Here is a 17,639-nt window from a genome sequence, read left to right on the forward strand (position 1 = left end):
TTCGACTATTACTTCATATGCACGTGTAGTGGAGGCATTATTATCACCCCTTTGACAAAAAACGGGCTCAATGGGTTTGAGTGAGTCTTTTCCCGTAGTCTCATTTTCTTCTATCTTACCTTACTTTAGACGTTGTTCCATCTCCTCATATTCTTTAGTTATGGGAAACGAAAAGTAATTAATATTGAATGTAGAGGGGACCTGATTAAACGCAAGACCATGCCCTTATTATCTTTGTATTTAAGTTGATGCTCAATTTTGTTTTCAACCACTGCACTAGATAATGTTGGACTTGCATTAGTTTGGTTTGTACTTTAGTTTGGGCTTGTTTATATCTTGTTTTGGGCTTGTATGTAAACCGAGATCCAATTGATCTCGGTGGGATTTTGGTTTATGTTGGGCTAGGGTGTAGTACCTATATATACATTGTATCTAGGTTTTTGTGGGTTGGCTGTTCATTACTGTTTGTGAACGAGACATATAGTAGTATTGTGCTTAAGCACCAGACATAATTAATACGTGTCTTTTGAAGCATCTTGTTGATTTTATTTACGTGTTTAATCATTTATAATTGAATCATCTCTTGTTAATTTTCGCTTCACAACGAGATAGTTTGATATCACATTAAAAGATCTGTTCCAAGAACTTACAATTGGTATCAGAGCCTATTGACCTATTCTAGGGTTGTGATATCATTGATTTTAGGATTGTGGTTTTTTTATTTTCTTGGTGAACGTGGTGGTTATGTTTCCGGTGAACTATTACTCGGAGAAGGAAAGAGATAATCTTGGTAAAAGATTGAGTTATCTTTGGTCAAAATTCAAATCCCACTGATCTCAGGATTTATTTTGTTACCAAACTTAACTGATCAAAGAAATTCTCGGGCATTCTTGACTGTATTCGAGGTCATTTAAGAGGTTTCGGCCGAAAACCCTAGGTTCTCGGGCAAATTATCATCGTTTTCGGCCAATTTTGTGTGATCTCGGCTAAGTTCAAGGATTCTAGGGGAAATATGTTAGTTATTGGTGGATTTCATCTGTTCTCGGTCAGCTTTGAGCGTTCTCGGTCAACTTTAAGAGTTTTCTATTGATTTTGGCTTTTCTCGGTCAACCAAGAGTGTTTTCGACTGATATTCTTAGTTTTCGATCAACGCTAGCTCTCGGTCACTATTGTTTTCGTCTTGGATTATATATTTGGGCCTGATCAGATTGAGCCTTAGGATAATTAAGAAAGTATTTGGACTTTGTTACTGGACCAATTTTCATTTTTATTTTAAATGGACCAAAATAACAAATGGGTCAACTAATGCTACATTGCATCAAGAACTGGACTCTATAATGGGAACTACTACTCGTGTACCCCGTCTGCTGTCTCATGAGGGTTTTAGCGAGTGGAAGTTTAGGTTTGAGAAGTACGTAAAAATGAAAGATCCCAAGATTTGGAGAAGTATTGTTATAGGCCCTCAAGTTATCACGTATCAACGTGAAAACTCTAAAGAAGTTGCTATGAAACCTGTTGAACTGTATGATGATGCTGATTTTGAAAAGATTGAAGAGGACGACAAGGCATTTTCTACTTTAACCCTGGCACTTTCACCCGAGATTGCTTTGGGATTTAGAGAATTACAGTCTGCTAAGGCACTATGGGAGGTCCTGATTGAAGTGTATGAAGGAAATGAGGACATGAGGAGAAGTCGTCAAGATCTCTTGCGACAGAAGTTCAACATGCTCAATCACGATCTGGGAGATTCGTTGGAAACTCAGCTGCAGAGATTTATATCTCTTGTGACTGAGATGAGATCAGCTAATATTAGTCTGACTGCTGCTGAAACAAACAATAAACTGGTAAATTCACTACCTCAAAGTTGGGATATGAATGTTGCGGTGATCAAGAAGACCAAAGATCTCAACAGGCTAACTCTGTCAGAAGTTATGGCAATCATCAAGGATTGTGACATGGATGGAAAGTAGCGTGCCATAAACCATGCAAACTCTTACAATGCAGATGGCTACAGTGTTGCTTCTAACAATGCACTTAACTCACAACACAACTTCTCAATGTTTAAGGCTTCTCAAGGCAGTATACTCAGCAGTATCAGCCTCAGAATAATTTCTCAATGTTCAAGTCTTCTCAGGGTCAATTCTCATAAGCACCACCAAAACCAACTCCCGTGTTCTTTCCTCATTCTGCTCAACTGACTGATTCAGCTGCTAAGTCCCAGCCTTCGGCTGCATCTTCCAATCATTCTCCCAGTCAGACTCCCCCCATTTCAAAGGAAACACATGAAAACATCATCTTAATGGCAGGGTTCATGAATTGCTACAATGCTTTTCTTGCTAGAGATCTGGTTCAACTAGTAGTAGCTGTTGAGATTGTTAGTGCATGATTTTGCGTCTCGAGTCTTTGTATTTATCGATTATGTATTTGTCGAGTCGTTTTATTTATGTAATAAATAATTAAGTTATTAATGTAGTTCGTTAATGTAACATTCTAGTTCGTTAAGGATGTTTAACGAACTAGATCTATGTTTATATCCCTCCTGATTCGTTAAGTATGTTTAACGAATCAGGGGGTGATTCGTTAAGGATTATTTCCTTTAAGTGTATGTAACGAAGTGGATTCTAGTTCGTTACGGAATATGTAATGAACTAGATCCATATTCTATTTATAGTGGCTTGTGTACACTGTTATTTAAGTTTTAGAGATTACATTAACGAATTGTTGTCCAATTCTCTCTCAATCTTCATCTTCATATTAATCTTATAATACACATACATACAATTAATATCTTATATATATATAACATACAATAAAGAGTAACATTGAACTAGATCCTTAGGTTAATTATATATATACATATCAGATCTGTGATCTGTGTGTGTTAGGATAATTCCGAGTTCAAACAAGTGGTATCAGAGCTTTCGGTGCTCTTTTGTGCTTGATTTGGTTGTTAATTAAGTTTATTAGATTGATAATTGATAGTGTTTGTGTTAACTTTCTGTTTAGTTTGAATTTGGATCGAATTGAGTATTAATTGGATGAGTTTTGGATTGGATTTGAGTATGTTAAGGTATTGGGAAATTGTAATGAACTGGAATTGAGATTTGGTGTGAATTGGTGTGTTTATTGGATTAGATATGGTTAAGCCATAAACAGGGGTTTGGTATTGGTCAAATCGGTTACGAGTTAAGTGTTGATTGATTTACGGGATGATGCGAATGGATTCGTGATGTGGTCACGAGTAATTTGGTAGTTTGATTGTGCGATTTGTTGAGTATTGGTTAAGTATTACGGATTTGTTTTCTAGGTTTGTGTTCTTAAGTTTTCAAGAAATCTGGAAAAATAAGTTTGAAGGTTTGAATATTTGAATATTCATATCAATTCGTTAACCTTTAAGTTTGATTCGTTAACATTTAAATCTGATTCGTTAACTTCTCATCTTATTTCGTTAATATTTTAAGCTTATTCGTTATGGGTATTGATTGATTCGTTAATCAATTCGTTACAAGTTCTTATTCGTGTGACACGTGTCTCACCTCGTTAACTATTTTATTACAACTTTTGCCTCGGGGCATTTATTGACAGAGGGTTGTTACAACCATTGTAACTACCTAATTCGATGTAAGGTTGATTCGTTATCAACTGTAGACGATTCGTTACTTAATTCGTTATGGCTACACTTAGTGATTCGTTATAGAAAATCACCTGATTCGTTGACAACTTGATTCGTTATTTGACTTAATTCGTGAACCAGTTCGTTATAAACTATTTCTAATTCGTCAAAGTTACTATTTCTAATTCATTAACATCAGTTCTAATTCGTTACCTGAACAATCTTAACTTCGTTAAGTTGTGATTCGTTAACTACTGTTCAAAGTTCGTTACTTCTACTGTTCATAGTTCGTTAATATAATTTTCAATTTTAACCCTTTTGAGTTTGAGAAATTGTTATTTAGCAAAAATGGCTGATATGTATGCACTAGCTTTTCAAAATATGTTAATGCAACAAATGTTAGAACTGGACACCGAGATCGGTTCACATTCAAAATGTCCACGTTTAATGAAATTTAGCGATTTTGCTAAATGGGAACCCCGTTTCCGTAGTCCTCTAGGGTCAGTTCACCCTGATTGCTCGTATTGTTTAGATGAAGTGTATACAGTTCCAATGATTGGGGAGGAGACTATTGGTTTTACTCCTAAAGCTATCTCACAATACTCGGTTAAAGAGAAGAAAGCGTTAGAAATTGAGACAAAAGTGTATTCTACTCTTACTATGGCTTTTCCTGAAAACATCTTTCACCAAGTTGGTAGTATAAAGATTTGTGGTTCTCTATTCCAACACATTCGTATGAGAAATATGGGTAATACTACTGATAGTAAGAAGGTTATGCTTAATTTTCAATTTAGAAACTTTAATCTACTTAAGGGTGAAACTGTGGAAGAGATGACAACAAGTTTTAATCACTTGATAGCTGAGATGGAGAAGATGAAGCTGAAAACTTCTGAACTTGACAAGATTGACACCATTAAAAGTGCACTACCGAGTTCTTATTTGACGTTCTTGATGGTTTTAAAAAAAATAATTATTTCAACAATAAAGATCTGACAGCATCAGAATTTATGCAAAAGATCGAAGCAAGAGAATATGATCTTAAATGTCAAAAATCTTCAAAGGACAGTCAAGATCCTGCCTTTTATGGTGGAAGTATGCCATTGAGTTCGACCATTTCTCCTATCACTGCATTTTTCACACAAAATGCAAGTGAGAATGCAACAACTATTTACAGTGATCCACGTGTTTGTTTCTATACAGCTGGAAATACTGGATTATCTAGTGTTATGGTTCATCTTGAGGATCTGGAACTTCATCTCCCACAAACCAATTCTCTTCTCAAACAAATGTTAACATGAGAGAGGCTGAATAGAACTTTGCTTTTCTGTCTACCTTTATGTCTTCAAACGAGAATTTGGTTACTAGAAAGATTGCAACGATTGATTTGACTGATGAATATTATGATCAAATTGATCCCGATGATCTAGAACTGATGGACGTAAAATGGAATATGGCTATGATAATTATTAGTGAAAAAGTTTATGCAAAGAACGGATAAAGATCTTCCTTCGCTGAACAAGAAGTTGGGTTTTGATAAATTAAAGGTAAAATGCTATAACTGTCAAGAGTTTGGGTATTTTGCTAAAGAATGTGATAAACCGAAGAAAGAGTACACTGGTCCAAGAAAGCAAGATCAGACCACATCTGGTAAAAGTGGTAGTGATGCTGGAAAGTCTTCTGTAACTAAACCATCATCTTCTGGATCTCAAGCAATGTTGTCTAACTTTGGTGGAGATGACTGGTCACAACGATTGTTGTGTCATCACAATCAAACTAATTTGGTGATGTTTGGGTCAAGTGAAAATTTTCAAGATGCAAGCGGGAGTGAACTATCTTCTGATGCTGATACAGAGTCAGATTTGGATGATTCAAATGAAAAGCTTCCAACTACCTTTGCATGTATGGAAAAAATCAGTGATTCAACCACGTCTGCTTACATGGCTAAGCAAAATGAGGTTAGTAACTCTTCTTCTAACGTAGGTGTTAATTCTTCATGTGTTGACTGTGAAATTATCAAACCTATGTTATATGAATTGAACGCCCATAATGATAATTTAGTTAAAGAGATTGCATCTTTAAAGGATACTTATAGGCAATCTTTAACCTCTCAAATGCATTCAAGAGAAAAGATTGAGGCCTTAACTATACGTAATCATGATCTTAAGGCTGAGTTATCGGTTAAAATGACTATCAATGATAAAAAATTTCAAGAAATCTTGAAGCATAGATCGAAGATAACCGAACTTGAGAATGAGGTTCTTGAGTTAAATAACAAATTGGGTAAATTCAGGAACTCTTCCTTTTTGCTAAACGAAATAATTGAAGTATCTGGTAAGCAAAGAGTTTCAAAGAAAGGAATAGCTTTTGTTGAAATTCCACCACCTTTTCAAAATGATTACAAACCAAATCCTTTTGCTAGAAAAGAAGAGGATGTGATTGTTAAAGAATCTGTGATTTCTGAAAAAGTAAAACCAGTTAAACCAGAACCTGTTAAAACCCAAGCTACAACTCAGAAACCTCATGTTCAAAGAAACAAAATCCTTGTTGAAAATGTTGATCAAGTCATCATTGAGGATGTGTTCGAACCTAAAATAATACACAAGAACAAGAACATTCAAAGTTCTAATCACATATTGTGTGAACCTCATGAATTTGAGGAGACTGTGTATGGTTTGCACACAACTCAGGTGAAATAAGATACTCATGTGAAAGTCAAACCAGTGAGGGCTAAGAAACCAGAAAAACCCAAAATTTCTGATGAGGATTTCTTGTGTTTCATAAATCCAACTGTTTCCAAGCTATCTACTAGTTGTGTGTTTAAATTAAAGGGGATAGACACGATGTTCACTGGGAAAGACATTCCAATAAGTATCATTAAACCAGAACTCATTGAGAGTGTGTTTCACAATGAAACTTCCAAGATTCAAGATCTTGAACGTCGGTATGCTCAAGCTAAAACAGATACTTTGAAAAGTTTTTCAAATTATTCTAACTTAGATTTTTATTTGAATAAGAAATCTGATGATTTAGCTAAGAGTTTTACAAAGAATGTGAGTCATCATCAACCGTCTGTATCTTAAGTTACTGCAAATTCTCAACACAAACATGTGGACATGCAAAGCTGTTTCCTTTGTGGTCAATAAGGACATGTGGTGAGAAACTGTGGTCAGATGAGTTCTCAGAATCTCCACCCATTTATCAAAGATCAATCAAAACCAGCTCCTCTGATAAAAGAGATTCTGAAACGACCTGTGTCGTATTATGATGATACTCACATCATGTTCTCAAACTTGAATCCTCGAAAAGTTGTTCATGTGAATGAAACTCATGGTTCTGTTAAATCAAAGTTTATTCCAACTGAACTGTTATGCAAAAATGTGAACTCAAATGTAGTTCAAGCTGCTTATCTAAGACAAAAGTAAAAGAAGCCTGTAACTTATTCTCAAGTTGCTGAACAATAGTTGAATTCAACTAAGTTTAACTTTTCTCAAGAAAACCGAAAGGTGCCCAAGACTGTGGCCTGGGCTGCCTTTTTGAACTAATCATTTTCGTTTGTGTGTAGGGTACATCCAAGACCATTTCTGGTGAAAAATGGATTATGGATAGTGGATGTTCTCGTCATATCACTGGAAATCTCGACCTCTTAACAAATGTAAGAAATATTCAAGGGGGTTATGTGGCATTTTCTGGGAATTCTGGGGGTATGATTACACAGGTAGGTGATGTATCGAATGGGAATATTACTTTTTAGAAGGTTAACTATTGTGACAAAGTAGATCATAATTTATTGAGTGTGTCGCAAATCTGTGACAAGAAATACACTACAGTATTTACAGATAAAGACTGTCTGATTTTGAAACCGGGGTATGTGATTCCCGAGGACATGGTAATCATGTGATCACCCCGATCAAATGATATTTATGTCTTAAATATAAGTTCTAAAGTATCCACATCGATCGAAACATGTTTTGTCTCGAAAGCAACCGAGAAAGATTCTATTATATGGCATCGTAGAATGGGTCACATTCATGTTCGTAAGATGAACTATCTAATGGCAAATGACCTAGTTGAAGAATCTCTGAATAATTTTAAGTTATCGTTTTCAAAACGGGAAACGATTTAAAGTATTCGATTATCAAGGTTTGGGGTCTCGGTAATCCTGTTAATATAAAAGGGTCACTTATTGAATTCTTTTATTTTTTTTTTAATTTATTCTTTAATTTTTTAGAAAAAATTAATTCTTATAATTATTTAATTCCTTTATTAATTATCTTATTCATTTAAAATTAAATAATGTATACTTCATTAAATATGAATAACGAATTAGGTCATTTTAACGAACCACATCCTAGTTCGTTACCCTAATTCGCTTCCGCACTCTGTAACGAATGACTTCAATTCGTTATGCATATGTTAACAGATTAGACAAAAAATAAAATCTGATTCGTTATGACACTTGTTAAATGAATCTAACGAATCAACTGATTCGTTAATTCAAAATTCAAACGAATAACCTGATTCGCTACATTGGAAAGCGTGTCGTGTCAGAATATATAGGGAAATGTGAGAATGGTTCATCACATTATTCACCTTTCATCTTCCCCATATACAAAGTTACTCTACTCAAATTTTTTAGAATTTTTGATCTTCAGTTTTCTGTGTTTTGATCATATATTCGTGTTCATAAGGTATTGATGATCAAACCGTAATACTTTTCGTCAAAAATAGTAGTGTTATGATGGGTTAATTAGTCTACTTTGTTATCGGGTGTTTGATGTTTTTATGAACCTTAATTGTTAACCTGTAATGGACCATTATTTGTTACCATTATCATCGGAATGTATTTCCGAGATCCATGGTGATCTTAGATCATGTTTTGATTGTTTATTGCTGGGTTAATTATTGATGACTACTATCGGGTTTTACACTTTGTTCAAACCCCTAATCTATTTAACTTATATCATGTTTTGGATCATCAAATCGATACCATTTTAATCCCAATGGATTTCCAAGATCTTTGTGGTCATTTGTTCGAATATCCATCGACGATTATGGGGTAATTGACATCAGAGTTGCAATTTTGACTTATGGTGTTCTTGGTTAATTTTGACTTTGACTAAAATTGAGTCAAAGATTAAGATTTTTTGGCCATTCGTTATACTTAGCGAATTGGAACTACTTCGTGTCCAATTCGTTAAGTAATTCTAACGAATTAGAATAGCGAATCAATTTTATTAGCGAACCAGATGTGTATTCGTTAATTATAATGAACTAGGTGTTAGTTCGTTACTCTTTAATAGTAATTCGCTATTTCTTATTCGTTATTAATTTACTTGATAGCAAATCAGTTGATTTGTTACAAAATTGTAACAAATCAGACTGTTTCTTTAACGAATGACATTTCACATTTAATCATTTAAATATTGTAAACTTGATAAAACATTCCAAGGATCTGACCGCGTCGATACATCGATTATACATACGAGATCTAAATTTTAATTAAATACATAGTTTATTGATAGATACTTAAGTGTTCAAATTTTATAAAACTTGTGTTTATAAATTTTCATATTGCTAATCTTTGACATTATTTATCCAGTATTATGGCTGAACAAATGGACCAAGATCCACCAGTTGCTGATCAACAACATCAACAAGTTATACCGTTATTACCATACGACAAGAAACACAATATTTGTGATGTCGTTGGTACAAATTTTGCATATGAAAATCTCTTTGGAGGATTATTAGAGTTTCTTCATCGTTCGCGTATTCACTACTCTATCACTACTGATCCTGAAGTCCGTCTTAGTATCATTCGTCAATTTTGAAATACGGCGAGATACGTTGAAGCTGAGAACCACATCGAAGCTACAATCAATCAAACTCTTATCACTGTAGATACTGATGTGATTAGATGTGTTCTTCGTTTTGCGGATAATATTGACAATCTGTGTGAGTTTGACAAGAAATTGATCAAGGGTCTATTCCGTCGTGTATTTTATAGTGGTGACATCGGAGATTCATAGTACAACAAGAATGGATTGTGCCCGACCTACAAGTATCTACTACATGTGTTGATTCATTGTTTGGGAGGTCGTAAGGGTGGATTTGATGAGTGCGTTATCATGTTGCAGTCGGCGTTTGTGGCACTTGTTCTTAACAAACCGTTTAATTTCTCGGAGATGATCTTCTACCACCTTAAAGAACAGTGCCTACAAATGGTCAAGAAGAAGAAATTCCTGATGTATCCAAGGTTTCTTCAGCTAATTATTCAAGACTAGATTCCAAATTTGGTTATCGATCAAACCTTGGTAGATGACGTGCTGGAACTAGATCACATGACGACTGACACGGTGCGAAGAATGAAGATCTATCAGAAGGAGAGACCGAAGACCAAATGTTTGATTGGTCATATTGTAAACCCTAATTATGAATGTCCTCCCGAGGAACACTAGATCCATGATGATTCAGACTCCGAGCGTGAGGGAGGAGAAGGTGGGAACGCTGGTGGTGATGATGGAGGTGGTGGTGGTGATGGTGATGCAACTATCTTAGAACAACAAGCTGTGGTGGAAGCTGCGTTAGCTGCTACAATTGCAGCTCAACGAAAGAGAAAAGGAAAAGAGTTGGCCACTGAGGGGTCAGCTAAGCGTTGAGTGTCAGCTGGTGCTGGTGTCTCGTTTGGAGTTCAACCTCCAAGGTTGTTCACTCCTCTACACCAGGCGGTGCCGCTTACTACAAGCACTCCGGAGCTTACTTTGACGACTACGCTCACGTCAGACCCAAGGCTTGGCATGATTCGACATTTTGTATTATCTACATTGCCAATTCCTTCTACTGCAAATTCGGTGGTTTCTCCAACACCGATGATGTTGCCTCCACCACCAACAAATATCTCGTTCTTGAGTTGATTCGACCACAGGGGCCTATGCAACCTATTCCTGCTTCATTTCACGCCATGCCTCCAACTCAGCAGACAAACATGTTGTAAAGTCTTCTTCATTTGTATGAAAACCAAATTTCTGCTGACCGTTTGAATCAAGAATGCCTCATGGAAAATCAAAAGAAACTGATGAGCTACGTCTCGTTTTGTCAGAAGGAAATGATAGCCCTTCGTGAGATTGTTACGTCTCAGGGGGTGAAATTGAAAGAACAAGAAGATCTCATTCTACAACTCACGTGTAAAGACGATGTGTTGAAAAAGTTGAAGAATGATGAGGAGGAGGACCCTGATGCTTCAGGTGCTGGGGGAAATGAGCCGAAACAATCTCACGGTTCTTCCTCTGGTGTAGGCACTAGTGGAGTTGGTGATTCGGATAAGCAGATCATTGTTTATCATGATAGGACCGTTGCTAAACAAATTGAGATGATTTAAGCTGATACAGTTATCTTTGTGGATGGATCGGGGGTGGTTAGGAGTATGGTGAATCGGAATGAGATTGAAGTTGGGCAGTTTGTGCAAAAATATCTAACACGAGAACAGATTTCACTACTTCTTGGTTTGAATGACGATGAGTTAACCGTGTTAGAAACGGAGCCCGATATAGAAGTGATGAACGATGAGGAGATTCTAAATGATTCGACTATTCATATGTATACGGATTTTATTTATGAAAATGAGGAGGTCGAGGTTGAAGATGTCACAGCTGAGGAGTATCCTGACTTGTTTCAACACACAAATGTTGATCAAGATGCTCCAGTATTTAACGAGCAAATGTTTAAAGCAGCAGAGGATAATCTGGAGAAAGTATCCAAGGGTAAGAAGGTGGTTGATACCAGATTTGATTCAATTGAAAACCCGACTGATGCTGATATTGCAACATAGTTTGGGTATCGAATCAAGAAAACTCGTAAGATTATTGAGGCTTATAGATATGTGGATCAAGAACAGAAGGATAAAGCTGCTGCTCATACTAAAGCCAACCAAATGACTTCATTCAAAACCATGTCAAAGGTTCAAGGTAATATCATGTCTTGGTTATATGATTCCGATCTTAAAGTATGCATTGTGAAATGGGAAAAGGGGGTTCAATAATATGAGAAGATAATGGATGTTCTCACTTTACCACGTTGGGATGTTCGTACCCTCGCGTGTCGTCCATTTATCAACCGTGGGGGTGCTTGGATAGCATATTGGTTCCATCAATATCTGTTATTTGAAGTCAACCATGGATTTAAGTTTCTCAAGCCCCAGGTTCCAAACCGAAAAGGTATAGATGAAATTGATCCAAGAAAGGGTTGGAGAAACTTGATTCTCAAAGTGAAGCAGCCAAAGACCATGAAGCGGGTACCAGTGAAGACTTTGAACCAACACGTGCATCTATCTTTCAACCGCTGGTATTACGATGACCGAACCGGCGAGGCCTTTGTTTTGGGAAAGGTTTGAAGACCGAGTTGATCATGATCATTGATCCGATGTGGCTGGTTAACTTAACCGAGACCAACAACGACGTGCTACACAAGAACCAGATTTTGTTCGAGCGCAATGAAGACTATGATCTGGCTATGCAATTCCAACGCGTTGTGCATGTATGTTATGAGAACGGGATTAATAGTTGCAGAGATTGGCAGTCCAAGCGCTTCAAGTAAAGTAAAGAAAAAGATATCAAGACAAGGGGGTGTCTGTTAGTGCACGGTTTTGCGTCTCGAGTCTTTGTATTTATCGATTATGTATTTGTCGTTTTATTTATGTAATAAATTATTAAGTTATTAAGGTAGTTCGTTAATGTAACAGTCTAGTTTGTTAAGGATGTTTAATGAACTAGATCTATGTTTATATCCCTCCTGATTCGTTAAGGATGTTTAAGGTGCTACAACTGTCACGAGCCTGGTCACTTTGCTCGTGAACGCACTAACCCAGCGAAGGAAGGAAATAAAGAAAGGGCGCTGGTTCCAGTGGGAAATGCTAGAGGAGAAAATGGGGCATGTACGGCTGAAGGTGAGTGAAGCTTGGTAGCTCAACAATTCTCCTAGAATGATCAGATGGCAGCCCTCAACATAACTAACCAGACTACAAACTTTGCTCGTATTGAAGTTGCTGAAGAAGAAAATGCTGCTGATGAACAAGTTAAGGAGCTTCAATTTTTTTTCATGGCTTTCACTCCTTCTAGCTCATCCTAGGTAAGTTCCCAATTATGTTCTCAAGCTTGTATTGATAAAGTAGATCTATTCAAATCTCATAATAGTAACTTGCTTATAGATTTGGAAGGAATAAAATCTGAATATTTTAACCTTAAGAAGAATGAGAAAGCTTTCAAAGATAAAATTGAATCACAGAAAAGGGATTTCTCTAAACTTCAATATGCTTTTAGCATAAAAAGCTATCACTACCTTGATGCCGAACAGAAAATTGATGAGTTAACTGCTGAACTAGAAGCCTCTAAACTAGAAATTATAAATTTATCTAATAAATTTGAAAGAGCTGAACTAGATTATAAGAAATTCGATGGCTTTAGTGTTGTTGTTAACTCCATGATTGAAAAAATTATGGTGGAAAGAAAACGCCGGTGAAGGTATAGGGTACAGTAGCGTACCTCCTCCATATAATAACAACTATACTGCACTTCCTACTACCAAAAGAGCAGGAAGAAAATTTTCAAAACATGCAGTATGGTAAACCAGCTGAAAATAGCAAAGGCGATCTTGACTCGGTGAAATCCACTGAATCAACCTCAAGGGTTAATGATACTAATACGTTTACTTCACATGCAAAAGAAGTAATTTTTGAGGATTGGACTGATGCGGATGATGATTTGCTTGTTTTGAATAATAAGGACTTTAATTCTCATATTCCTTTAAATTTACCTGCTTTGAATTCTATGACTTCAAATGTTTGTGTGGGCTATGTTTTTAAGAGCAAAGACAATTGTGTGGTTAATTCCTTTAAAACTTTGAAATCTAATGGTGTGTCTTTGAATAAATTTGATAAAAATAAGAATCCTCATACATATATGTCACCTAATTTGGTTAAAGAGGGAAGTTCAAATGATCCAAATTATGATACACCAAGCAATAAGTCAAGTGGTAAACACCAAGTGAAGCAATCTAGCTCACACAACAGGTCCATACAAGGAGTTGACCAAAATGAATTACACATAAATAGTCAAACATGTTTTAATTATGGAACTCCTTATCATATTGCTAGAAATTGTCCACACCGTCCATATGTCCCATATTATGGATACTATCAGAGGAACATGTCTCAAAATATTTTTCAAAGAAAATCAAGGTATTTTAAGGCAAATCCCTCTTATGGTGACTGGAAAAGAAACAAACTTGGTAGGTTTAGTCCTAATCAGACCAAGCCAAACACGTTTCGGAAAGGTGATAGAAACTATGTTTTGGTCTCAAGACCCGACTCGGTTTCTGGACCGAAACAAGTTAGGAAGACAAAGTCATCTGTGTCTCTCGCTCGAAAACCAGAAATTAAGTCATCTATTCATACAAACAACAATAAATCTTCTAAAACTAGATATGAATGGTTGCCTAAATCTCCAAAGATCAAGCTATCAAATTCTATATTAGATAACCAGTAAGACATGTCATGGCAACCCGTGACAAGCTTTGATGAATCAGGTTCACCAGTGTTACTATGGACTGGGTACATAAAACTAACTGATCTCGCACATCGTGCAGGAATAGCTACGGAGGAATATCATCAGACCTTGGTATGTTGATAGTGGCTGTTACAGGCACATAACAGGAGACATTTCCCAGCTACACGACATTCAAATCTTTAATGGTGGTATGATTTCTTTGCGGGAGGAGAAAAAGGGAATATTACTCAGAAGGGTAATGTATGTAACGGTGTTCTAAAGTTTGATAATGTTAACTTTGTTCCTGAGTTGAAACACAGTCTGTTGAGCGTCTAGCAGATCTGTGATAAAGGTTTTTCAACCCATTACACTAACAAAGAGTGTTTGATTTTAAAACCTGGTATCATCATACCAGAGGATTGGGTTCTTGTTAAATCACAGAGAAAATATAATGCTTATGTGATCGATATGAACAAAAACGTTCCTCATGAAATAACCTGCTTGTTTTCAAAAGTGTCATAACATAAAGCCATGCTTTGGCATCGTCGTCTTGGTCATGCCAACATTATAAATATAAACTGTCTTGCTAAAAATGACTTGGTGCGTGGTTTACCTGTCAAATATTTTGTTGCTATTGAAAAGTGTGTGGCTTGTGCCTTGGGTAAACACAATCGTAAGTCTCACAAGCCAAAACTTGTTAACACCATTTCATCAGTTTTTCAGTTTCCGCATATGGATATTTTCGGTCACGTTCATGTTTTGAGTCTTTCCCGTAGTTCTTATTGTCTTGTATTACTGATGATTACTCACATTTCACTTGGGTGTTTTTCTTGTCAAATAATAGTGAAACTGCAGAATTGATTAAACGCTTCATGATGCTTATGGAGAATCAGATCAACTTAAAGTTGAAGGGTATTCAATGTGACAATAGCACGAAATTCAAGAATTCAACACTGAACTACTTTTGGGCCGAAAAAGGGGTGCTTCGACAGTGCAGTTCAACACGGACACTGCAACAAAATGGTGTTGCTGAAAGGAGGAACATAACTCTTATTGAGGTAGCAAGAACTATGTTGTGTAACTCGAAGCTGCCATTGTCCTTCTGGGTAGAGGCTGTGAACACGGCATGTTATGTTCAAAGTCGAGTGCTGATCAACAAGTCTCAAATGAATACTCCATATGAGATTGTCTATGGTCACAAGCCCAGAGTTACGCATTTTCGGGCATTTGGATGTCCATGTACTCTGCTAAAACTTGAAGCCCAGAGTTACGCATTTTCGGGCATTTGGATTGTCTGTGGTCACAAGCCCAGAGTTACGTATAGATGAGATTGTCTATGATCACAAGCCCAAAGTTTGGGGCCAAAGCTGATGATTGTTACTTTGTTGGATATGCTGGTCGTACTGCCTATAGAGTCTACAGCAAGTCAACTTAGCAGATAGTGGAATCGTATGACGTACATTGGCTGGAAGAAAACGAGACTGATGCTCGTGTTGGTCCTGACTAGTTATTCGATTATAATGAACTCTTTAAGCCTTTCAATGTATTTCCAGTTGTTTACACAGATTTTTCAGGTGCAGCTGGCTCAAACTATGTTGATGAGGAAGAAGAGCTACATGCTGATTCTCACATATCTACAGTGTTGGGTATTGATCCTTCAGAATCATTGGATACCACTCAACCATTTTCAGTCAATCAACAAGAAGAAGTTACCGAAACTGTGTCTTCACCAACACCTACTGTCAATGCTTCATCAGTTGAGGGAGAGAGACCGATTCGTCAAATCTTTGGAAGCACTCTTTTCCCAGATGTTATAGCCAATGAATACATTGTCATTTTCTCGTACTCACACAGTCAAGTGACATCTGGATGGAAGAAACCTCTCACTGAAATCCTTGAAGATTTATCAAACTTACCTTCCACTAGTTCTGTTCCAGGGCATTCAATTCCGTCAAGAATTCAACGAGATCATCCAATTGACAATGTCATAGGTCCTATTGAAACAGGCGCGTCCACCAGAAGCCAGACCGAACACATAAACAGTTTTCTGTTTTCTTGCTTCATCTCACATATAGAGCCTAAGTCAGTGGAAATGGCACTACTAGTACCAATCTGGGAGAATTCTAAGCATGAGGAATTAAATCAGTTTGATAAGCTCAAAGTTTGGAGATTGGTTGAGCTGCCAGTTGGAAAGAAAGCATTAGATGCAAGATGGGTTTTCCACAACAAGCAAGATGATACGGGGGTTATCGTTCGAAATAAAGCACGGCTCGTTGTTAGTGGTTTTCGTCAAGTTGAAGGCTTAGACTACACTGAAGTGTATGCTATCGTGGCTCGACTTGAGTCCATTCGGATTTTTCTGGCATATGCCTCCTACATGGGATTTATAGTTTATCAGATGGATATCAAAACAGTGTTTTTGTACGGAGAAATCAAGGAAGAGATTTATGTGGATCAGCCACCCGGGTTTGTGGAGTCAAAGAATCAAACTCATGTTTACAAGTCAGATAAAGCACTGTATGGTCTTCATCAAGCACCTCGAGGGTGGTATGCAACTTTGACGGCTCATCTTCTAGGGCATGGTTACAAGAGAGGAACCATCGATCAGACTCTGTTCCTTAAATTTGTCGGGAAAGATTTGATTCTTGTTCAGATATATGTGGATGACATCATCTTCGGGTCTACCAGTGCTGCACTATGTTCTGAATTTGAAGAGGTGATGACGAAAAGATTTGAAATGAGTTCCTTGGGGGAGATGACGACTTTTGTGGGATTACAAGTTCGTCAAAGTTCGACAGGAATTTTGCTGCATTAAGAAAAATGTGTCGAAGACATGCTTGCAAAGTTCGAATTTCAAGATTCCAAGTGCGAAGCAACTCCTATGGCAGAAAGACCTCTTCTTTCCTTTGATACTGAAGGGAATCCCGTAGATCAAACTTACTATCAGTCAATGATCGGATCCGTGATATATCTTACCGACAGTCGCCTTAACATCATGTTTGTTGTTTGTCAATGCGCCCGTTTCCAGGATAATCCTAAACTCTCTCATTTAATTGCTGTTAAACGCATTTTTAGATATCTGAAAGGGCAACCAAAGCTTGGTCTTTGGAATCCCAAGAACTCAGATTTTCATTTATATGCCTTTGCTGATAACAATTACGGTGGAGATGATATTGACAGTAAATCTACGTCGGCTGGATGTCTGTTATTGGGTGACCGACCCATTTCATGGTAGTGCAGGAAACAACAAACGATGTCCATGTCCACTGCCGAGGCTGAATATGTCGCTGCATCAGCTTGCTGCTCACGGGTTATCTGGATGCGCCATTAATTGCTGGATACGGGTTGGAATTTCTTGACACCCCAATCTTTTGTGATAATGATGCTGCTATTGCTATTGTTAAAAATCATGTTCAACATTCAAAAACCAAGCACATTCACATTAAATATCATTTTATTCGTGACTGTTATGAACATAAATTAATTCA

At 36.9% G+C, this 17,639-nt stretch overlaps 2 protein-coding genes across 2 annotated transcripts; both read left to right on the top strand.

The window, feature by feature from the left end:
• The first annotated feature begins 1,337 nt into the window (after window positions 1-1,337).
• On the top strand, window positions 1,338-1,970 carry LOC143592746 (uncharacterized). The gene has a single exon (XM_077072591.1). The coding sequence runs from the start codon at window positions 1,338-1,340 to the stop codon at window positions 1,968-1,970; it is 633 nt and encodes a 210-aa protein (XP_076928706.1).
• Window positions 1,971-13,218: 11,248 nt separating this feature from the next.
• LOC143592748 (uncharacterized) lies at window positions 13,219-17,386 on the top strand. The gene is made up of 4 exons (XM_077072592.1): window positions 13,219-13,446; window positions 15,045-15,228; window positions 15,705-16,764; window positions 17,227-17,386. Exons 1-4 carry the CDS (start codon window positions 13,219-13,221, stop codon window positions 17,384-17,386), a joined length of 1,632 nt encoding a protein of 543 aa, XP_076928707.1.
• Window positions 17,387-17,639: the final 253 nt, after the last annotated feature.

Source organism: Bidens hawaiensis, unplaced genomic scaffold (genome assembly GCF_021521415.1).
Source record: "Bidens hawaiensis isolate Kalapana, Puna unplaced genomic scaffold, B.hawaiensis_p1.1 tig00041180_1, whole genome shotgun sequence".
Lineage (NCBI taxonomy): Eukaryota > Viridiplantae > Streptophyta > Magnoliopsida > Asterales > Asteraceae > Bidens > Bidens hawaiensis.